This window comes from Numida meleagris, chromosome 5 (assembly GCF_002078875.1).
Source record: "Numida meleagris isolate 19003 breed g44 Domestic line chromosome 5, NumMel1.0, whole genome shotgun sequence".
NCBI lineage: Eukaryota > Metazoa > Chordata > Aves > Galliformes > Numididae > Numida > Numida meleagris.
The window spans coordinates 71,290,170-71,314,750 of record NC_034413.1 but is presented as its reverse complement, the minus strand read 5'-3'; the positions used below and the strand labels follow the sequence as shown (position 1 = coordinate 71,314,750).

Below are 24,581 nucleotides of genomic sequence, written 5' to 3'. Positions count from 1 at the left end.
GGAAAAAACGTTCACCACAAAATACTCACTGCTCAGCAAAAAAAAAGGAGTTTCAATTTTTAAATAACCATCAGCAGCCACAGAATATGGGCAAAGCAACACAGAACAATCAAAAACAGTTCCATGTTTTAAGCATGGAACAATGCCTCTTCTGTTGCAAGATACTTTTAGACTAACAACCAAAAGTCACACTGAAGCTTAAAAGCATTCCAGTAGAAGTTCAGTGCTCCAGCTAGTGGTAGGTGCTTAACCTGGCAAAAAGTCCCTTCATGCTTAAAATTTGAAGCCTAACATCATAGAATGTCTAGACAGAAAATGTCAATTGAATTTGCATACTTGGTTTTAAAATGCAAACTTGTTTTATTCAAGGATCTCAATTCCTTGACTGGCCAAAAGGTTATCTGAAGCTCTCATTGATTTCAGCTTAGTTGCAAGTTTATCAGTCAGATACCAATATTTAATGAGATATAATGCACGAAAAGCGGTGATCTAAAAACCATTCCAACTAAACAAGTTACATACAGGCAAGTAATTTTCACTGAATCATAGAATGGTTTGGGTTGGAAGGGACCTTTCAGATCATCTAGTTCCAACCCCCTACTGTAAGCAGGGACACCTCCCTCTAGACCAGGTTGCTCACAGCCCCATCCAGCCTGGCCTTGAGTGCTTCCAGGGAGGGAGCACCCACAACCTCCCTGGGCAACCTGTTCCAGTGTCTCACTACCCTCACAGTAAAGAATTTCTTCTTAATATCTAATCTAAATCTACCCTCTTCCACTTTAAAACAATTTCTTCTCGTCCTGTCTCTACCTGCCCTTATACAAAGTCCCTCCCCAGCTTTCCTGTAGGTCCCCTTCAGGTACTGGAAGGCTGCTATAAGGTCTTCTCGCAGCCTTCTCTTCTCCAGGCTGAAGAGCCCCAGCTCTCTCAGCCTGTCCTCATAGGGGAAGTGCTCCAGCCCTCAGCTCATCTTTGTGGCCCTCCTCTGGAACTGCTCCAACAGCTCCATGTCCTTCTTGTGTTGGGGGCTCCAGAACTGGACACAGTACTCCAGGTGGGGTCTCATGAGAGCAGAGCAGAGGGGCAGAATCACCTCCCTCGCCCTGCTGGTTACACTTCTCTTGATGCAACCCAGAATACACTTGGCCTTCTGGGCTGCTGGGCTGCAAGCACACATTACTGGTTCATGTTGAATCTTTCATCAATTGGCACTTCCAAATCCTCCTCCTTAGGGCTGCTCTCAAGTCATTCTCCACCCAACCTGTATCTGTGCTTGGAATTGCCCCGACCCTGGTGCAGGACCTTGCACTTGGCCTTGTGGAACTTCAAGAGGTTGGCATGGGCCCACCTCTCAAGCCTGTCCAGGTCCCTCTGGATAGCATCCCTTCCCTCTAGTGTTCTGACTGCATCATTCTGCTTGGTATTGTCTGCAAACTTTCTAAGGGTGCACTTGATCCCTCTGTCCTTGTCACCTATAAAGATGTTCAATAACACTGGTCCCAGCACCAATCCCTGAGGAACACCACTCGTCAATGGTCTCCACTTGGACATTGAGCCATTGACCGCAACTCCCTGAGTGCGAGCATCCAGCCAATTCCTTATCCAGTGAGCAGTCCATCCATCAAATCCTTTTTTCTCCAATTTGGCAACCAGGATGTCAAGTGGGACAGCATCAAACACTTTGCACGAGTACAGGTAGATGATGTCAGTTGCTCTTCCTTTATTGCCTGATGCTGTAACTCTATCATAAAATGCCACCAAGCTTGTCAGGTATGACTTGCCCTTGGTGAAGCCATGTTGGTTACCAGCAATCACCTCATCTTTATTTTCTGTGCCTTAGTAGGGCCTTCAGGAGGATCTCCTCCATGATCTTGCCAGGCACAGAGGTGAGACTGACTGGCCTGTAGCTTTGAAATTTTTTTAATTTTAACTAATGATTAACTAGAGACTTTAATAAAAGATCATGCCTTCCTGCATAGCAACTTCACTTTTATTTTAAAGTAGCAATTTAGTTGCCATTAGCAAAGAAAACTCATGTCAGTAAATGTAAGCACTGCTTATCGTTCGAAGTGCTAACAGCAGAAAGAAAAGTATGAATGGCAGAATATCATACAGGCAATCACAATTCAGCAAAAGTTACATGCCTTTGAAAGCCATTTTATTTTTCAATAAGAATACTGACAGTAATCCATTTCCTAATTGTACCTGAGCATATGTAAAAAGAGGAATAAATTTTCAATTCACAATTTTCTTCCAATTTGTTTTGTATAAGATGTCAATATGGAGATCACACATATTCAGAAAATAACTAAAGGTATGCCAGTATACAGCACAACGTAACGCAGAAATAAAATTATATCATATTTAAGTCAAAAATACTTCATGTGTAGATACCAGAATACAAGAATAAGGAAAAACAAAGGAAACAGCCTCAAAAGAGCAATGTAAAAAAATCTGATCTGCAGTAGAACTGAATAAAATCCAAGAAAAATTTCTGGATAATTGAACTTCTTTGTTACCCCAATTAAAAAATCTGAACATGAAGACAATCACTAATGATTAAATGTTGGATGCATACCAGCAAATAAGTACTTCCATACCTTTTATTTCATTGTACAAAAATCACAAACACCGATCCCATTCTTATCTCTCCAGATATTCTGCTTTTGCAGCACTGCAGTACTATGTTCTAAACATCAGTTTTTTGTTGATACAACACTTTTTGAGCTCTATGTGGAAGTCCAACAAAGACTTTAAAATGGAAAATGCAAGAATCCCAACTACTTATCACATTAATTTCTACTGAAATTAATGAAGTTTTCATGCATGCTGTGTGCTACATTTGATGTTAAACTTCTGATGGGATTTTAGTGGGGGAGGAACACTGCGAACTAAGCACAATACTTCCATTATTCAAGTTCCTTCAGGCCTGATATTGGGTCAACAGAATGACAATGCTCACGTTACTAAAAAGCCAACTGAAATAATGGAGCATGTTCTGCAGAAATGTAACATACAAGGTTTTCTCTTTTTTCAAGTTGAAAGCTGTTACAAGCATTTCATACCTAATGATCTTTTGCTTAGTAGGAAAAATACAGATTCCCACAACGCAGGCAGTTGCCAACTTAGGACAGCTAGAGCAAACCAACGTAACTGTTTAAGACACAACACGTAAGACCCACAGGAAATACTAATACCAATCTCTTTGAACCACCCATCCATCCTGCTCTCAGTATTTCTGTGGTAAGAAGAGCAAGCTGCTCTCATCTGCCCTTACTCCCAGCAGCAATTCAGGAATGAATGCACTGGGTACACAGTCCACGGCAGCTTTAAGCCTCCTCCTCACGCACAGAATGAGCTCCCTGCATGTAACCGTTCCTGTCCGAGCAGGGCGCCAGAGGCACATGTGCACCTAGCAGGGGAATATGAGTCATCCTCTGTAACGAATATTCATACCTGATTCTTTCTTGCTCCCTTTTCCACCCTCTCGGCTCTTCTTTAAAACTGCCTTTAACATTTTAAGTGTTGCTCCTAAAGGATAACAGAAAGAAATGCAACATCAGTATTGGCCACTCACACAAAGCCAAACAGAGTACAGGAAGGATTCAATTCAAATAAAACAAGGAGATAATCAGGTACTTTTTTCTTTTATTTTTCTCTGCAATGCAGCTTGTTTAAGCAAAGTCCCAAAGCAGAAAGAATGTTTCAATACTTGAACTAAGCAATTAGAGCTCACCATCTTCTTTTAAAAAAAAATAAATTCAGCATTCTCCACATTCCACATGTAATTAAGGTTACGAGGCTAAACCTGTATACGTTACTGTAAGATGCTCGGGCAAAAAGAGAGTAAAGTTCCAGCTCCTGCCCTGAGCTCATCAGCACAGCCGCAGGAGCTGCAGGGCGGCCGGCTCAGCTGGAGGCTCCACGCCATAGAAGCACAGGACAGATGGTGACATGGGACGCAGTGTCACCACACCGTTGGTTTTTACCTACACACAACGCACTGCTGACCAGCGAAGGAAGAGCCAAACAAGTTCTCTGCGTTACTGCAGTTCTCCTCACTGCTATGTGCAGAGGTACGTGCCCACACATCTGTGCCTGTGAGCAGGTGCAACTCTCCCACTCTGGACTCAGTCTCACATTTAACAGTCAGCAGCAGCTGCAGATTTCAGAGAATTATTAAGTAGAAGGAAAATATATCCAGGTTGTAAAGGGGAAGACTGTTTAGATGTTTCAGGAAACTAGCTTTGGTTACCAAGTATGGAAAACAGAACACAAGGAATTGTGGAGAGCAGTTCTTTCTCTGAAAGCTTTCTGGAGCATCTATACATTCCGTTTTTTTCCATCAAAACGTTGTTGAAAACTGTCTCTGTTTAGCATGGGATTTGCAACAGAAGGAAGGAAACAAAAAGTAATCAGGTGATGCTGAATCTTATGGAATACCATACAAAACACATGAAATCAACAGAAAATGCAAAAAATCTTCCACCCCAAAAATATGGATTCTTCAGAAATTTCACCCAATTTAATGAAAAAAGGCAGGAAAAGAAGAATCAGTATAACAGAGTTCTTAAGCTCCTACGAACAACCTGAAGCACACACAGCTAATACCAATCAGAAAACCAGGTTTCCCCAGCCTACACGGTGTTCAATGCACCTGGGCCAGTTCCAAACGCGTACAGCTGTGCACACAAATGTTTATTTTTCCTGTGGCAGGATAACATCTCCAACAAGTTGCACTGACAGTTACGCTCCTCAGCATCGCACGCCGCGGGGCATGCAGGCAGCAAACACACTTTGATGAGCTGTGCTTCGGACAAGGCATCTTCTGAGGACTACCATAAAGGAAAAGAGACACTGCTTGAGAGCATCTCTGCAACAGGAGCAGAGCGAGTTCTGTCATACCCTCAGCCCTTTTCACTTCCAGCAATAAAAAAAAATGAAAAGTTGCCCAAACACTCCCAAATTTGGACCAAATTTTTAATTAAATATATACTTGATGTGCTAATAACACCAGTGACTCAGAATCAACCATGTCTAACAGGCAAAGGCCATGTGCCAGCTCTCACCACAGCTGTCCGGCAATAGTGAGAGGCCGGACTGAAAAACATGGTTAACAACACTTCCCTGAGCAACAGCCCATTTTTTTTAAACTAAGAAAACAGTTCCTAAAGTTCATCCATGAGGTCATAAAAGGGAAAAACTAAAGACAGCACCGAGAAGCTCTCTTCCTTCCTTGCTGGTGTTATTCTGGAAAAGCTAGACACAGAGACAACCCACCACATCAGGTTCTTTGTTTTTTAAACAGCACCACATTCACATTTGTGGATGAAAAAAAAAAATAGAACCCTTACATACATAAGTTAGGAAATTAGAACTTGTACAATACAAATCTGTCCTCCTTTGGGCCAGAAATCTTTCATTATGTAATCACATCCTACCCATGCAACCATTGCAAATGATGCCCACAAACAAAACAGAAACTCATCTACAAGCACACCAACAGGGAGCCAGGAAAGCCACGTGCTGCATCTCCAGAATGCCCTGCTGACAGTGCTGTAGTGTGTGCTGTTTGCACCAGGCCTCTCTGATGGCTTCATACAACCGAGGGAAGCGCAGCACCGCTGCAGGACAGCTGTGATACATATGTCATTCCTCTCAGCCAACCCGAGCACTGTTGATATTTTCTCTGACAAACGGTAGACTCCAACTGATCTCTTTTCCACATTCCTGAACAATGTTTTAGAAAGGATTTTTCTAATTTAGTACAAAACACTTTAAATAAATCATGTACATTTGTCTGGCTCATCTCGGTTCCTTCCAGCCACTTCACACCACATGACAGCAGATGCCACTCCATGCGTGAGCCCTGAACACAGACCCCGCGGCTGGCATTCACACACTGGTCACTCATTTGTTCCAGAAACCCAGATGTATAAATCTCACCTTAATATTACAGTTTGAATGTCATAAGCTCTTTGGAATCCATTTTTATGTGCATTGGACAGCTCTTTAAATTGAAAATTTTCTCAGCTCATCAAAGTAGGTCACTACTGATATAAATACACTCAAGGGTAGCGTGGCTTTTAACTTTACTAGCGAGCATTCACAGGTATATTCAAAGCATTTAGTGGAGAGAGCAGCGTTCAGTCATAAAATTCAAGACTGAAAGAAAATGCAGATGTGGAAGAATGGGAAGTCTAGTTAGAGATGCAGAAACATTCCCCATTTGGTGTTCCCACCTTCTGTCTGGCTTTGAAACTTTAATGTTTGCTCCACAATTGTTCCATGTTACATGCCGTTAGCATGTTCTACGACACTCTGAAAATTCATTCATTAATAAAGCAAAACAGTTCGACATATATGAAGTATATTTAACGCCTATTTTATATCAACTACATACTTACCACAGCAGACTTCACAATACACTAAATTACTGTGAATTTATTTAAAAAAAGAAATACAGAACGTTACACACGTGCAGTCTTTGAACCGATTTCTTTTCGCAATAGTCACTCTGTTCCCTGAGCACTACTTTAAAACAAAGATTATAACACAGAACCATGGAATGGTTGGGTTGGAAGGGACCCCTCGGCCCCCAGCCCCACCCCTGCCGTGGGCTGGCTGCCCCCAGCTCAGGCTGCCCAGGGCCCATCCACGGCCTGGGGCTCCTCCAGGGATGGGCACCACAGCTCGGGGCAGTGCCAGGGCCTCAGGGCCCTCCGAGTAGGAAATTTCCTCCTAACATCAGACCTAAATCTCCTTTTAGCTTAAAACCATTCCTCCTTGTCCCATCACTATCGACCTGCGTACAAAGCACACAGTTTATAAGCTCCCCACACGTACGGTAAGGCCGCGGAGCACGGACTCCCTCGAGCCTTCTCCAGGCTGAGCACCGCCTGCTCTCATCACGCGGTCTCCACGGCAGAGGTGCCGCAGCCTCTGATGTTGCTCGCGGCGCTGCTCCTCACCCGCTCCCCCAGCCCCGTTTCCTCGCGCGGGCCCCACGCGGACGCAGCGCTCGAGCGGGGCCTCCCGAGGCCGGGCAGAGGGGACAGCCCGCCCCGCTGATGCAGCTGGCCTTCCCGGCTGCAAGCACACGGCGCTGGCTCCTGGGCGGCTTTTTGTCTGCCGGCTCACGGCCTCTGCTTTACGAACGCGGAAACCTATCAGGTTCCAACGGCTGGTCGTTTAAGTGAGAGAATTAATGATTGCGTGCGTGCAGAAAAGAAACAAAATAACAACTACAACAAAAATGAATGGAGAGCAAATTTTGGACTACATTCATGATGAAAACAAAACAAAACAAAAAACCACAACCAGCAGTGCAAAGTAGGAATATAACAATTTCTACACTTTCTTATGTCTTACTTCTGCATTTTCTTATGTTAGATCCCTACAGACTTGGCCCCCTGCAAAGAAAAGCCTCAGCTTTTCTTCCATCCCACCTGACAATTGGAAATAACATTTTCAAGGCAGCTTATGAGCAAAACGTTGCCTTTTGTTAACATAAAAATAGATGGTCTGAACATTGTGCAAAATACTAAGCAACGGTAAAGCTGTTTTTCTTCATACCTTTCTGCACCTCCTGGATTTCCAATATAGAACTTCTAATACAAACTTCACCGCCTTGTCCGGCGAAGCTGCAACATCTTAAATTCTTGTTATATGCTAAAAAAGATAAGAACACCCTGAAAACTATTAAGCTCTAAACGCTTATACCCTATTTTAATGGTTTACGTCATCAAACTGGAAGAGAATGTTTAACCTGGCAGCACAAACTGGCTAAACTGGTTAGATATAGGTATCAAAAAATTCCCACCTGACCTTGGCAAGCTCACGGCTTCCAAAATACGACACAGAACACAGTTTATCTGTAGAATGAGGCAAGACGTGATGGCATTAACATTAATACAAGCGTGCCTTGCTCAGCAGGCAGATGGAAGTGCTGGACCCACGCGTGCTCGAGGCTTTGCAGCAACGCAGCACAGTCCGCTTGCCTCAAAGTTAACCCGGGCTGTCTGTGAGCTGCTTTTTAAAAATTCACTCTTTTTAATTTGTAGGTGACTGAATATAGTCTAATGAAAGAGAAGTTCTGCTACATAGCATTCTACGTTCGAAATAACCGTATGCCAATATCCTGTTTCTTTAAAGAAGGACAATCAAAGTAGCTCTTAATAACAATATTCTAGTTCAAGGACTATAAGACAGCGCTGATAACTCATTTCCTCACCATAATAAACCCACAGCAACAAGATGTCTCCCGTATTCTTCCATTTCTCCTTTTAACTAGAAAATAAGCAAAAACACTGCGCATGTATGTTCCAGTCCCTTCCACCAGCTGCTTCCATCATTCCTATGCAGAATGTTCAGTACGTCAGCTCCGACTTCTTTCAATTCTCACCTATTTGTAGTTACCTGTGCTCACCAATCTCATCAATTCTGGCCCCCAAAATGGCTGAGAGTTCCATATCTTTGTTCACCATGCAGCGTATATGATCTTTTCTCCTAAGGGCAATTTCACATGAAGCTAAAGCTAGTTTTATATATTCTAACACAGTCTAATATGCATTTAGAATTCCTTCTGGCTTAAAATCTAACAGAATTTTCTTTGGGTTCCTTTTGCAAAGAAACTACACAAATTAACTACTCAATGCAGATTACCAGAGACCTCCTCTTTATTCTTACCGTGATGATAAGGTCTAAGAAGAACTGGAGGAAAAATTACTTCTCTCACTAAAAGATGATGTGCTGTTCTTTGTATATATTTCTAAGCTGTTAAAAAGTAAATATGCACATCTATGGTATGACTGATTTATTGCTTTAACTAATCTTCTCTTTGACAAACAAATAATGTTTTCCAAGCATAACAGCAGATCCTAGGGGATGAATAAAACTCATTCCAAGCTGTAACAGTGTAGTCCCTGCCTGGAAGTTCCTACTTTGAAAGAACCATTTTTTGTGGTCAGCTGTAATACTTTCAGTATTACAACCAGCCTTAGTTCAGTATTTGGGCATTCCCAGGACCGCTTCAACACAGTTAACAACTAGCTGAATCCTACATGTTTTTCCAATAAACATACAGTTCCCTTTATATAACCCACAAAGCTTGGTGAGCATAAGCAAACTACTTCATGAAAGTCTAGTAGTTCTCCAATAAGGCTTAGAGGCTTTCATCATAGAGTCTGAAATGAATTATTTTTAGTGAGCTTTTACAAGGAGTCATCAGTTGGATTTAATAGCCTAAGTGATGAGTAACTGCAGAAAAGACACGCATTCTAAACCCAAGACCTGAATTTTAATAGGTAACAAGCAACTACATGGGAAGCATGTAACCTGGATGTCCAAACTGACATTATTCAAAATGCAGGGCTCATCATTTCATTTTCTATTTCACAGTTCCTATGTTTCATTTTTCATAGAAGCCTGCAGAGAACTTTCAAGAAGTGTGCATGTACGCCACACTTTTCAAACAAGAAAAAACAAGGTATCTAAGTCAGAAGAGCACCCTGTTTGCAAAAAACAAAACAAAACAAAAAAAAACACAAAACCCAACAAAACAACAAACTCAAACACTATTATGCTTAAAGCATTGACTTTGCCCTGACACAGAGCTGAAAAGAGCTCCCATTACAAAGAAAGCTGGCAGTTTAACAGGTGATACGTGACCAGTAAGATGATCACTAAGAACAAGTGTGTAAATTAATGCAAAAACAGTTCAGCTGTAAGAAGCATCAGGCTTACAGGTTCTCATCCTGATTGGGATGGGATTTCAACCAGGAGACCCCTGGAGCACACTGAGGATAACTTCCCCATCCACATCAAGTGTTGCTGGACTTGGTGCTCACCAATGCAGAGCAGCTCATTAAAGAGCTTAAGACTGGAGACACTGTGGGCTGTAGAAAATGTGCCCTGTTTGAGTTCATGATCTCTAGGAATCTGGGCCTGATGAATGGAATCAGGACCCTGAACTTCAGGAGAGCAAACTTCTGGCTGTTTAAGGAATCACTGGGTGAGATCCCCGGGGAAGCGGTTCTTAGGGGCAGGAACGGAGCAGAGCTGGCAACTCTTTAAGGATGCCTCTCTGACAGCACAAGAGCTCTCCATCTCGCAGCACAAGAAATCAAGCAGAGGAGGCCGGAAACCAGCATGGCTGAGCAAGGACCTGCAGGTCAAACTGAGGGATAAGAAGGACACGTATAGGCCGTAGAAGCAGGAATGCGTGGCCCAGAAAGAATACAGAGATGCTGTCCAAGCATGCAGAGATGGGATCAAGAAAGCCAAGGTGCAGATGGAACTGAACTTGGCAAGGGATGTGGAAAAATGACAAGAAGGGATTCTACAGGTACATTAGTCAGAAGAGAAACACCAAGGAGAGTGTAGCCCCTCTGAAAAAATGAGGAGGGAGAACTCCCTACAACAGACAGGGAGAAGGCTGAGGTACTCAGTGAGTTCTTCACCTCAGTCTTCATTGGCAGTCAGGCTTCCCACACCTCTCATGTACCTGTACCTCTAGGCAGGGGCTGGGGGAGCAAAATCCCTCACACTGTAAGCAAAGCGCACGCCAGAGTATGCCTGATGAGACGGAATGCGTACAAGTCTATGGGGCCAGACAACACACATCCCAGAGTCCTGAAGGAAAACGCTGATATGATGGAGAGTGGCTGTTGTGCAGCCACTCTCTGTCATATTTGAAGAAGTCAGGGCTGTCAGGCAAAATCTCTGGTGAGTGGAAAATGGGAAATGCCACTCCCATTTTTAAGAAAGGGAGAAAAGAAGAGCCAGGGAACTACAGGATGGTGAGCCTCCTGTGCCTGGGAAGGTCATGGAACAGATCTCCTGGGAGCAATGTTAAGCAACATGAGAGATAAGGAGGTGATCAGAGACAGCCAGAAGAGGAAGCACAGAAAATCTCCTCAGTATCATGTTAGCTATTACAATGTGCATTTGCAGCGCTGGTTTCCCACCAGTCTGGTTTTAGATTTGACTTCCCAGATTTCATAGACACACCTATCCCATCCTGCAGTAACTCTGTTTTCTGCTAGTCTCTTTTATCCTCCTGATGATTATTTTGGCCAGTATCACCACAGAATGTGCCACAGGGGATAATATGGTCTCTCTTTGCTTGACATTTGTCCAAAAAATTCTCAGCCAGGTGCCAGGTACTGCAGAAATTCCCATTTACCAGTTTACTAAAGAAACCATCTTGCATTAAAGCAGATGAAGAGTACTAACCAAGTATGAAATATTAACTTCCAGTGCTGTAAGCACCTGTTTAAACTAACCTGAATGATTCAGCAGTGATGTGGATGAACCACTGGATGACTCATTTGTCTTGGGGATAACGCATTTCCAACAGAGGAGCCACAAAAACCTTAAGATTCACGGCTGATTTTCACACACAAAAAAATCTGACCACAGAGTAGTCGCAGATAAGTTCATGTTCCCCTTTCTTTTCCCACACTGCCAACTCCCCCCAGAGAAAATATCAAGATTGTAACGATGTACAGCTTCCTACAGAATTTCCTCTTTCTTCAGTTATGACTGAAACCATGATGCTTCTCGTCCTTACAGGATTTATCAAATGTATCCTAGCTATCTAGCCTTTCTGAACCTTACCTCCTAGCTCTTCTTATTTGTAAGACAAATGACACTTCACTGTGCTCATCTCATTTAGGCTAATTCCACTGTCACCAGGGCTGTTTTTTCCCTTACATTGTATCTTTACATTCCACATGAGTACATTACCCTCTCTTACATTCCGCTGCCTTTTATTTCTAAATTTAATGAATTATCTTCCCTTTCCTCCAACTTTCCAAGACATGGATCAGTGTACACAGATCATGCACCACAATAAGTTTTTGCTTCAGGGACAGAAGGTGTGTGTGCGAAGAGAGCAAGAAAATGAAGGATGAAGAAGAGGAAGACTCCCTGCTGCTTGCCTTCAGCAATAAAACTCACTTTGAGAAAATTTAGAGATAAAACAAAAAATGTGGCCCTCCCCTAAGCGGAAAGCCACTATTTGAAGAGGTATTCCAGATAGAAATAAGGTCACAAGGCTAATAAGTCTTGAAGAAACACCAGAACAAGTATCCCAGCCAGCAGTTCTAGGAGCCAGTGGATGTCACAGACAGTTAGCACTAGGGCAGGAATTAGCAAATAAATGAAATAAATGTAATCACAGTTTTTTTTTTTTTCTTCCTACGGTCATAATAGCCACTTCCATCCCATCTTTTTCCATGCTGCTATGTCAAACATGGAAAATGTGACAAAGCCCCTACTATGAAATCTATTATGAAAGGGTCAAAACATCAGGCAAGAAAGAACTCATCACTTCCCAGCTGGCAGAAGAGGCACCCAGCACACACTGTGTCAGCAGAAAATCAAAAGCCTAAAATTAGATGAAAAATAGGTCAGAAGCTGCCATTTCAGCTTTAACTGTACACAGAAAACGAAGACAAAAATCTTGCTAACCAAAATCTCGACCCAGCTCATCCTAGTTGGGTCTTATTTTACTCAGCAGTTACATACTTACACGGTGACAGCACCATTTCGTCTAGAAAGCATGGAATGTTAGGAGCATGGAAACAGCAAGTGTCTCCAGTTTCTCAGCTGTCCTAGATACAGCCCTCATTTCCAGATGAACATCAACAAGCTGCTCGTAAAACAACACAGCCATTCACTTCAAGCAGCCAAAAGTAAATGCAATGCAGAATGCAACCATCTTACACTATACAGCCTGCAGTTCAAACAACTGAGTCGGCAAAGTCCTCTTCCTTCAGCCCTCAACATGGCATCAGTTAAACATGCCTCCTCCACAGACATGGTATCATAATCCATAAAACTGAAGACAGGGTTGATCTAGCGAAGTAGAAACAGGGACAGATCTATCATCAGTATCCACATTACTTCTTGACCCCAGCACTTCAACTGACTCCCTAGACTATACAAGCACAATGCAGCTTTCAGTACTGCTGTTAAAAGAGATCTGCGTTCCTCAAATTCTTAAACGAAAAAAGAAAAAAAACAACAACCTGTTAAACTACAAGCACTATTAAGGCAGAATAAATCAATCTAGAAGTAACAAATATAATTACAGTTAACAGGCAAAAACCAAAAGTAATACTCATTTTGCAGGAACGTATTACTATCGGGCAGGCTACAGACTTTATATACCATTATCAGGCTGACTGGCCACACATCAAGTCTGCAATAACCTCAAGTAGGGCTTACAAAGTGCTCTAACACTACTTCTGTCCAAGGACCCTCTCCTCTTTGTGCTGCAGCACCAGGAGTCAGGTTTCCATCTCATGTCCAGCCCGATGACATTCCATTTCATATCCGCACGGCAGCATAACCCTACCAGCTGATACAGAAGCACTGCCTGGCTTTTGGATTCCTTACCCTCCAAAACTCATGCAGCTGTCTCCAGTAGCTCTCCATGCAACTGTCTGCAGACAATATCCAATTTTATACTCTCCTTCATAGGAGGGAGGAATCAATTTAGCAGAGAGAGTGAAACAATGTCACGTCAGTTAAATTCTTATAGCTCTTGGTACAGGACATTCCTTTACGGTGGTCAGTGCTTCCTCAGCAGGTAGCATACATAAGATGTGTAACTATCCAGGACAGAACTGGCTTAACCAAAATTCAATTCTGTTGAAGTCCAACCATTCCTACTCAGCATCCCCAGAAAGGACGGTGACTTTCTCCAGCCACACAATGATAAGTAGGCAAGGGCTCTTATCCTCACATCAGTACTAAGACGACTACAAAGCCCACACAATGACATTTTATGCTAACAACTTAAACTTTTCTAGGCATACTAAAAATCATTAAAATCCATACGCTTAACAAATGAACTACTGCAGCTGAGACAGGCAGCCAGCCTTCTGCTTGTTTATTGTGGTTTTTACACTACAGCTCATATAAACACTACTTTATTTGTTTCTCTATTTCAACTGCTTTAAAACTCAAGGGGAGGGAACAAGTTACGCCGTGTAAAGAGAACTAACGTTTTCATTAGGGAGAAACCTATCTGGTTATACACGTGTGGTACTAGCATGCAGTCTTTTTGTATTTCAGTTGCGCATTTGTAACTCAGAACTTGCAAAGCAATCACTATCAAACAGTAACATGGGACTTGTGTTCTTTTCCAGTACGAAGGCCATCAACTAAGCTCATTTAAACTGAAAAAGAAAGAAAAACATCATGCACTGTATCAAAATTAGACTTGGCCAAAATGAGTAACGTGTTGAGAATTTCACTGGAGGACACTGGTAAGCCAAGGAGGTTCTCACACCAGTACTCCAGGCAATGTCAAAAGAAAATAATAACTTCAGAGTGATTTAACACTACAAGTCTCTTCTTGAAATAATTAAGATAGCATGTGGTCCAACAAACATGCTCATTTCCGTATTTATTTCTTTCATCTACAAAGTTACATGTAACAAAACAGCGAAGCAAATAAGAACAAAGACAAAACACACCAGGCAGCTCCAGACCAAGATACATCATTCTACCAGCAGACTATACCCAAGCAAGCAGCATGTCTGCAGTCACAATCTCAAAAAGGGGATGTTTTCGCATGCCTGAAATGCCAGCTGCCCCATCTAGTCTGACAGTGGCACCACTGCTTAAAGGAAAGCAAAAATCGCTGATTTCCAAAGACTAGTAATAGACCAACTGATTGATGTTTTAGTGAAGGAAAACAAACTCCTTCCAAGTACTATATGAAATCACCCGATACCGAGCCAAAACTGGTAAAGAAACCTGGCAGCAGGTGATTAGAGGTGCACGTAACTAGAGGAAAGCACTGTAGGACATCATATGAACATGCGTATCTAGAAATGAAGGCTTCTTCCATCTTTTTTTGCATCCACTGAAAAGCAAATGCACACCAACAGTAGGAAGGAGTCCAGCCAAAATCCTGCGGCACCAGCAGAGTGCCAGCACCTGCTCCCCGTCAGATGTCACTGCCCCAGTGCCACCCTCCGTGCAGGAGATTCGGCTATGGCAGCAGGACACGTCCTGACAGAGAAGACTGCAGAAGAGGAAACATTTCTGAGGCAGTTTATACTCAGTCTACTAAGGAATTTGTACTTGGAAAACAAGGCCGAGGTGAACCCACAAGAAGAGGAGACAGCAGTGCAGCTCCCTGCATGTCAGCTATTTAACTTTCACATCCACACTGCAACCAAAGCTAAGTCTGTTCCTGGATTCTTCTACTGACACATTAAGGACACCAGTCAGCACCGTTACTGATAGCGTTCATGAAGTACCACTGTCCCCACCCGAGCGAAGCCAAGCACGAGACAGCAGCTTTGTCGGCACAGCTCTCTACACCACAGGCCTGGGGACACGGGGCTGCTGCACCACGCAGCTTCTGGGCCCTGGTAACACCGCATGGAACCAGGACTGCAGCTCAGCCATGCCGACCACACACTGCAATAGAAGATCCCTCTGAGAAACCTAACGATAGATGAGGCAACGTTGTTCGAGTTTGTGTTAAGTCCAGAGCCCAGGAAAGGCAGCTGTTCATTACCATACCTACTTTCCAAATTTGCAATGAATCTAGTATGCTTGAGATTTAAAAGAAAAAAAGTCACACGAACGTGACAGTAAGATGGTCAGTAAGATGGTGCTGTTGCAACTCAGACCTTTTTGGTATATTTTACATGTAAAATATATAAATATATGTTAGTTTCTTATTGTATCTAGTTCCAGATCTTCTATATTCTTTATCCACTCTACCTGATTATTTTCAGAATTCTTTCCTCTGCTTTTTCACAGTTTTCCTTTCCTCCTTCCTGTCAAAAAGGAAAACTCACCCCTTTTCTCCTGATACTACAGGTCTCCCATCTATGTTCAATACAGGTGCACGTTCTGGTATGTATACATGTGTACCTATATGTTTAAATTACATATACACACACACATATATAACTTTAATTTTGTATCAGCTGACCTGGGGCAGCAGGTTTCCTGTAGCACTTGATGATAAAATACCTGCTCTTGACCTGGCTGGGAATCACAGCCACTCGCTTCTGCCAGAAAGCAAATGCAAAGCTCCATCCAAACCTTGCATACAAAGGACACATTATATACTTTCAACCTCAGAGGGCTAAAACCAGAAACAAACATATCTATTATTAAGCAAGTACTTCTGCATTTTCTAACATGACTTAAAATATATGACTCTTGTTTCAAATAGATTTTGATGGATTCTTCATTAGAGTATCATCTGATTTCAGTGACTAGATGTAAAGTGGTATCCACGCAACAATAGCTTGAAATACTCACAACGGCCCAAACTACTAATGCTCACTAAGACCTCTTTGAGACGTGCAGTCACAGCATGGATGAGGTTGAAAGGAACCTCTGATGTCATCTGGTCCAGCCCCTTGCTCAAGTAAGGCAAATCATACAAGGAAATCTTAGAAACCTGTACTACAAATGAAATTCAGACATTTATTTCAGAGAACACAACTGCCTACCTGGATTCGTTAACAAACACTCAAAAAAATAATTGAGACAACTACTAAGTGGCCCTAAAACCACGAGAAAAACAGCAGCACAAGGATCCCATGGCAGGTACAGAAGGAAGAACCACGCCTTTGAATCACAACACACTGCTGGATTGGCTCAGCTATCTCCTGAAATCTCACCATAGGAATGCAGCAAAGCAGAATTATTCCCCTCCCTGCTTCCCGCCTCAGATACTGGGATGTCTTCTGTCTCCTGCAAAATGCAAACTTTCTGGTTTTAGTTGCTTGATTACACTCTTCAGTGAGCAAGACTCAGACATTCCTCTGCAGCATGAGCTACAAGGAAAAACCAACATCCATATTCTTCCAGTTCCTCCTCAACTAATGCACTTTCAATTTGAATGTACAATGCAGTAGCATGAACAGCACAGGTTACAATGTTAAACACGAGCCCTGTTTGAACACATCTGATAAGCAGTTCCTACCACAAAAGATGGACATGGGGGTTGGCAGAGAGTTGGAGGCTTTCTTGCCAGCACTCTCTTCACACAAGGAGACCTCTGAAGCGGCACTGACCGCTGGGAAGGTGCTCTGGAGCTGGAGCACCTCTGCCATAGAGACAGGCTGCTATAGAGACAGGCTGCAGGAGCCAGGGGCGCTCAGCCTGGTGAAGTGAAGGCTCCAGGGAGACCGGACTGCAGCCTTCCAGGGCCTCAAGGGGCTGCAGGAAGGCTGGAGAGAGACTTCTTATGCTGAGAGTGCAGTGATAGGGCGCGGGGAATGGTTTTAAACTGAAAAAGGGGTGACAGGTCAGATGTGAGGAGGAAATTCTTTACCTGGAGGGTTGTGACGTCCTGGCACTGCTGCCCAGAGCTGCGGGTGCCCCAGGTCACAGAGCGGAGGGGAGCAGCCAGCCCACGGCAGGGCCGGGCTGGCAGGGGCTTTGGGGTCCCTTCCTGTATGAAATCAACGAGATCACTCACCAGCCAGATAAATGCTTTGGGCATCACTCCTTGCCAGCAGTAAGTCCACGACAGAGTTCAGAAGAGGGATAAGAAGATATGTGCAACCTCCCAGTTTGCTCTTGAAGAAAAATTAAAGGCTTGTCTATACAAGGTAAAAAGTGCTTCACATTCACACTCCACGTTATTCTGCAGTAACTATCTGGTATAGACAAGATCATACATGCTCTTAACAAAACTACAGAATACCTGGCAAGCCCGTATTTATTAAAATTTTACACTTGCTCTGCTGCTTTCAGTAATTAAACAGCCAAGCACCACTGAGAGCCTCTAACTCCAGCGTCACAAAGCGTTTCCTCCACAGGCAAGTGTCCAAAAAAACCAAAAATAACTGAAATCCTCAAAATCAGAATTTAACTAATGGAACAATACAAACTGTATCCTTTAAAAATTAATTATTCATTACCGCCTTCGATCTACAGAGACCTTCAAAACTTTGCCAAAACAGCATATATGGCTTTACCTTCGCCAGTAGATGGAATGCTTGCAAGTCCCATTACAATCAAATGAACCAAGTTCACCAATCTAGAGAGCAAACAGACGCAACAGCAAGAGACTGAAATTAACAAAAATGCACTTAGCTCAGAACACTGAAAGAAAGGAAAGCTTTCCCTCGACCAAAGCAGGCTCACTAAGGAGGAAAGCATTTGTTTTTTTCCTGGTGAAAATAGGAGGAAAAAAAACCATCGGAAGAATGCCATTGGTAGCAGATTGCGAGACGTGGTTAGATTCGTAGGGGCGGTCAGAGAGACGCTGCGGAACACAGCAGCTGCCCAGATGCCTCACCAGCAGAGAGAGCTCTCTCAGGAGCCCATTCCCAGCACAACTTGGCCCGCGCTGCAGCGGCACAGAGCACAGCACAGGATCCAAGAGCCTCAGGAGAGCCCTCAGGGCCACACGGGAACGAAACCCCTCTAAGAAATCCTTCTGTAATCCTCCGGTGCAGACGTTCACAGTGCTTTGAACCCCAGCAGAACAAAATCACTTACTGTCACTTTTGCCCACCCTTCAGACTGTCCTTTAGACAAAAAGCGCAGAATTTTCAGTCAGGAAAAATAAAATATGACGTTGTTCATCTTCTTCCTGAAGTTTCAAAATACACCCGGTTCCACCGAATGGGTGCAAAATTATTTTTATGAAGCGTTCCATCACCCATGGACTGACTTGCTGCAAACTTACAGAAAGAAAGTGGCACAAGCACCAGCTCAAACAGAGCAAACAGCAGCTGCACGCAGCTCTGCCGTCCTGGAGCTTTACGTGCATTAATGAGTGCTCCAGTCGACCATCAGTTTTTGTTACTTCATGCTACAAGGCACGGCGTTTCCCCTCCATTCCACTTTGACCAAGTTTAACTTAATTGAGGGTAAAGGAAATTTTTTCCCTCATGCCTTTTAATTGTCTCTTCAACTTTTCAAGGCAATTCCTTCATGCACACGAGGAATCTATATTGGCAGTTGGACAGCGCTGAAGATTTTGCTTCATCACAGCAAAATCACATCTACAGTTTGCGGCCATGATGTTTCTCCCTCTTTTCTTGGTATTTTCAGTTTCTGGCAAATATGGCAGAAAAATCCAGAAACTCTGCCCCTATTAAAGCAAAAAAAATCCCTTTCTAACCTCAGTGGGAATCCAGCCCAGCTCAGAACAGACCTAGAAGCACATTAACGATCAATTCAACTCAAAGGCATTTCTGGGGCAAACCACAGAACAGTCCCCTCCAGAGCTGCATTAGGAATAATTTATGCTTTGTCATTACTGTTCAAAACAAAAAAAAAACAAACAAAAGAAAACACTCATAAAAAACAAGAGGACTCGTCCACAATTAAACTCTTCAGCAGCTTGTCTCACTTAAATTTCAGAAATCAAAGGTTACGTTCTACTTCTCTGTATTCTTATGTTTGTACTGTTCAGATCCTAACCTGTTAAAGCCCAGGCAGAAATGGAAATCCAAAGATAAAGACAGCTATTAAAGAAAGAAATGGACTGCTTTCCTCGTCTCGTATGTCCCTGAAAGAAGAGAAGCAGTCTTTATTCAAATTCTCTCATTTTTCCAGATCAAACAAAGCTCATTTTAGAAATGTTTGACCCAGTCTCTGTCTTTTCCAGTAATTAAAACACCCCTGCTGTTCTGAGCGCAATAGCTCTGAATCTGGGTTGTAACTATCAGCTTTTGACACGTCACAGATATTTAATAATTAATACATAAATACAGTGAAGTACACGGCAGCAAAGTTCCACCAGAAGCTTGGAGATACTTAAAGAAGCAAACTGCTGTGAGCCAAGCACAGCTGCTCCAGCCCCACTCCAGCCGTGGAGCCACTGTTCACATTTGCACTCACACACACATCAAACACGTCTGTCAGGGCGTTTCCTGTGCTGCTAACAAGTTGCAGCTTCTCTCCTGCTGGATCTAAATTTAACCAAGACTAAGATCAAGCTTTAATTTACTTTTTTTGTTGTTATTTAACACCCCTCTTTTCCCTTTCTCAAAAAAACACAAGCACAGCGAACCAGGTGATACACGCAACCTGGACACAGCACAGCAGCCATTCCATAGGCACATTCATTTTTAAAACTATTAATTACCAAATATATGAAGCATGCAGCAAACAAGTAGCAGACGCTCACCTTGTCACCCTGCACATTTCTGGCACCTCGTATGCTGCTAGATACAGATAACAGGAGCACTGCGGTATTCCAGTACTTGAGGGGAGCTTATGAACAGGAGGGAAATCGATTTTGTACACAGGCAGATAGTGACAGGACAAGCGGAGTGTCTTTAACTAAGCGGGGAGATCTAGGTCAGACGTGAGGAGGAAATTCCATACCTGGCAGGCAGTGAGGCCCTGGCACTGCCCCGAGCTGTGGTGCCCATCCCTGGAGGAGCCCCAGGCCGTGGATGGGCCCTGGGCAGCCTGAGCTGGGGGCAGCCAGCCCATGGCAGGGGTGGGGCTGGGGGCTGAGGGGTCCCTTCCAACCCAACCGTGCTGTGATTAGTGACACTTGCTAACTGTATGAATATGTGTAAAAACGAAGGGCCTTCACAGCAGAAGTCAGAAGTTCATCGACAAGCCAAGGCTTCTCAACACGACCAAGAATGCCTTCCTTTCCGCACTGGAGGAATAACCACATCAGCAGCTCAGGTCAAGCCTGAAAGACTGCTAGTGAAGTCTTTAGATTTTGTTACAAACATGCTAATTCTTGAATATGCCTGAGCAAGATAGGGAGAATACACAGGTAGAAGGGAACAGGAGGAAACACCCTGAAGTGAAAGAGATTCCACACCAGTGCCGCTGCCCTCGGCCGTGTCCCCATGCACCACGGGGCTCCAGGCGCCCACCTGCAGGTCTGTGCTCCAGCCCCGTGCTCCGCTCACCTGGCACTGTTCTTTGATAGCTTAATTCCTCCCATTCTGCAATAGGATGCATAATTAAAAAACAAAAAAAAAAGTTGAATTTGAGCAATACTTGATCACTAATCAGAGGGCAAGCTACCGCAGGCAAAGTGAGACTGCAACAGTACTATAGGCTGCGGATAATTTTCTAACACTACTGTGTTTTAGAGATCTCAAACATGGAAATCTGCATCTATTGATAACTCACAAGTCCTAACTTTAACACAGCACTGCAGATTTTAGGAGGCTGATAAAAACTGCGCAGAAAGACTTAAAACATATATCTGCAGCTTGGTACTTCTGTTCTAAGGCTATTTACGATGACCAGAGCCAGAAGCTGCACTTAGCTTTCCAATTTCATACCCCTACAGATACAAGTGAAAATTTTCAAGTCTCATCCTAACTCTAGATCAAATTTTAAAAAAAGAAATTAAATGAAAAGCGGATGTACACAATGACTTGCTGAGCACTGCTGCCAATTTCAACACCAAGATGTACGCAGGAGCTCTTCACCACCTCAAAGACATTTGAATTTCTGCTAACATCAATGCAAAGAAGTTATTTCCTAACACTGCCGAGCTGATCTGTGCTTAAGGTCTCATCAGAATCTTGAGCCGAAGGCACTGTAGTCTGCGCAGCACAGCAAACTGTTCGCTGAGCTGTGCAGCAGTGGCCTGCCATGCACCAGGTACCATGAGGAGCACAGCTGCACCACAGAGTGCATCACCCACATCCCAGTTAGGGAATATTAACCCAGATGGAGAAGACAAGACAAAAGAAATGAAATAAAACTCGGAGACGCCATTGCCTCAGAAATAAAACATTCCAGCACCCACTCCCAGTCACTCTCCTAGCAGCGGAGAAAAACCTGTAATAGATCCTTGGCATCACTTGGCATTCTGCTTCCACTCTTACAAACACCACTTTGGCAGAGGAGCATCTCCACACATCACACAGGAGGGCCAAGCACTTAGCCTATTAAAGTACCGGAAAACATAATGTTCCAGTTCCAAAGCGCCCTATGGATGGAGCCTATGGCTCAGCAGGCCTCCTCTCAGCAAGTGGAGGGGAGGAAACAAAAACCTCAAAACAGTATCAGAGAAACAGGACATTACAAAGTTGGAGCCATTCCATTTCCATCAACTACACCGTCTGTGTTTCAAGATGCAGGCTGGGCAAGGATGAGAGAGAAAGACACGCGTGCAGTTGTGCAGCAGCTAGACAGGACAGAAGCCTGCAATAACCACAAGGCACACTCCACAGGATTAGTCCACTTATGAAGCTGGAAGGAGAAAAATAGCAAAAAAAGCAACAGGACATCTTCACTACAGTAAGGAGATGAAAGGCAGAGCATTTTGCTGGAGCACAGCACTGGATGGCAGAAGATCTGCCCTCCGGCTCACACTGTGCAGCAGTTCCCATCCGTAGGACTGTCCCCATTCAATTCACACCTGGCAGACATGCGGCGCCGGACGCGGAGAGGCCACGTACGGAGCAGCGAGCTTACTGAGATCCACACGGTGTGTTTCAGGCATGGACAACACCTCCGATCAGGTAAGCGTGCTGACATCCTTATCAACTAAGTATACCGAACATGAAAGGCTTTGATTGGCCGTGCTAAACTACGCATTTTAAAATAATAAGAGACAGCATGAGAAGCTGGCGCGTTAGTATCAGATCACACACCAGACATTTTCCATTAACGACCAGCTAGCTCAGTTTTCCCCACCACATGCTTTACTACGCTTTTAAGGCAGTTTTCTAACAGCACTGCCTCCTATACACAAACATTTTTAAAAACTAAAGCCCTGTGCATTTCTGGGGCCCTATGCATTTTTCTATTGCAACAGCTTTGCGATAAATAAACTCGGCAGCCCCCGCACAGGCAGCGCTGACACAGCCCTCTCAGAGCTTCCCGATGTGGAACCCAGAGCCGACCCTTCTCTGTTTCCGGCAGGGCACAGCAATCCAGCTTCTGGAAAGGCCTGAAACACCAATACTTTGTCAGAACAGCATCTCTACAGGAAAACCTTACATGTAAAGCCACAATTATACATCCTAACTTACAGCCACCTCTATGAGTGTCATTACAGCAGCCAGCAGTGCAGGGCGATGCCCTCAGACACAGCAGAGTTTGAAAACTTGCTGATCCATCTTTCATCTTCACAGAGAGATTTAATCCTGATGACAATACAAAGTTCAGCTGAAGAAAAACAGAGTAATTCTGCTAAGATTGCTTAGCTGTCTCCAGAAGTGTGTGCTCAGACCACAAAGTTGCTATGGCATCAACTCCAGGCCTGTGGTCTGACACACAAAATGTCTTTTTCCTAAGGACTGTTGTGGGAAGCCGAGCACTTTGGCCACGAACCAAATATGTTTTGGCTCTACAGTAGATATCATTTATCGCCACTCGGACATTCCAGCGGTTAGCTACACTGAGACAGCAAGACAGCCAGCATCTCAGCGCGCCCATGCCAACAAAGCCCTGTGCGCACCGCACCAGCGACTGCACGCAGGAACCGTATTTGTGCTCTCCCTGTCTACTGGCCTTATTTAATGTCACAGTACTATTTTCCCATCACTTCACCACCAGACCAGAACAAACAGGAGGGGTACACTTTTGGCAGCTGTGTATGAAACCACAGCGGGAGGAAATTCTGCAGGATGCAAGATATTGCGCCGATTTCCCTTATTTCCTGGTCCTTTTAATTATATAACCATCAGGATGTTTTTTTCGAGCAACAGCTAGCACAAATGTGAGCTCACACAGGATCCCTGCAAACAACGAACGCGGACCGAGCGGTCCTGCAGAACCCTGGAGCAACCTGGGGAGCCCAGCACCCCACCCACCACATCGGTGCCTCTCATTGACATCCAGCCATCACAGAAGCCCGCAGCAGAGCCAGCTCCCCGCTGCCGGCCGTCCAGATGGCACAGCAGAGCCTGCCGAGCCCTCAGAGGACAGCTCGTGGAGCATGCCACGAGTGCCGCTTCCGCACTGCCACACCGGGGAACGGAGGTGGGCAGCGAACAGGCCAGCGGGACCCGGCCCGTGCCGCACCGCAGCGGATCCGAACGTCTTTTGACCGCGACGCACCTTGACACAGCGGGGACCTCAGTTACACACCTTACTGAAAACGATCATTTAGGACCCAGATTGCTCCCTGTCCAATAAATACTCGTTACGGGGCTAGGGTAGGGCGATCCCTAAAATAACAGCACTGAGAATTCAGAAAGCTTAAGAGAGCGGATTTCAAAGCACGAACGGTATTATCTGTAATCCCGATGTTAAAAGCCAAACCCGGCCCTGGCGGCACTCCCCGCTCCGGAGGCCGGGCGGCCCGCAGCTCCCAGCCGCGCCCGCGGCGCTCCCCCTCCGCACAGAGCGCCCGCCGGGCTCGGCCTCGCGCCGCCCCGGCCCCGCCGCCCAACTTTCGCTGTCACCTACAGTTCAAGGACCGGCCGCGGCGCTTCCTTCTCCCGCCGGTCTCCTTCCCGCTTCGCTATTAGAAAAAGTAACGGCGAAGGAACCAAGTTTTCCGGAACGCGGGACCTTCCTCCCAGCCGCCCTCCGCGAAGGAACGGAACCGCACCGAGCGCGTGCGGGGCAGGCGGAAGCGGCGGCCGAGCAGCGCCCAGGCCTCGCCTCGCGGCTCCCCGCGCGGCCCAGGCCCCACC

At 44.5% G+C, this 24,581-nt stretch overlaps 1 protein-coding gene across 3 annotated transcripts in view; it reads right to left on the bottom strand.

Moving 5' to 3' along the window:
* Positions 1–24,474, bottom strand: part of TANC1 (tetratricopeptide repeat, ankyrin repeat and coiled-coil containing 1) — a 74,043-nt gene extending 49,569 nt beyond the window's left edge. For 2 of the 3 annotated variants that reach the window (XM_021397622.1, XM_021397623.1), the window contains exons 1-2: positions 24,352–24,474; positions 3,457–3,531 (exon numbers count right to left, since the gene is read on the bottom strand). In XM_021397622.1, the coding sequence (XP_021253297.1) occupies positions 3,457–3,517 (61 nt within the window). In that variant the 5' untranslated portion in view covers positions 3,518–3,531; positions 24,352–24,474. Of the gene's footprint in view, positions 1–3,456; positions 3,532–7,575; positions 7,595–24,351 lie in introns of those variants that run through there. The other variant, XM_021397621.1, reaches the window with a different exon arrangement.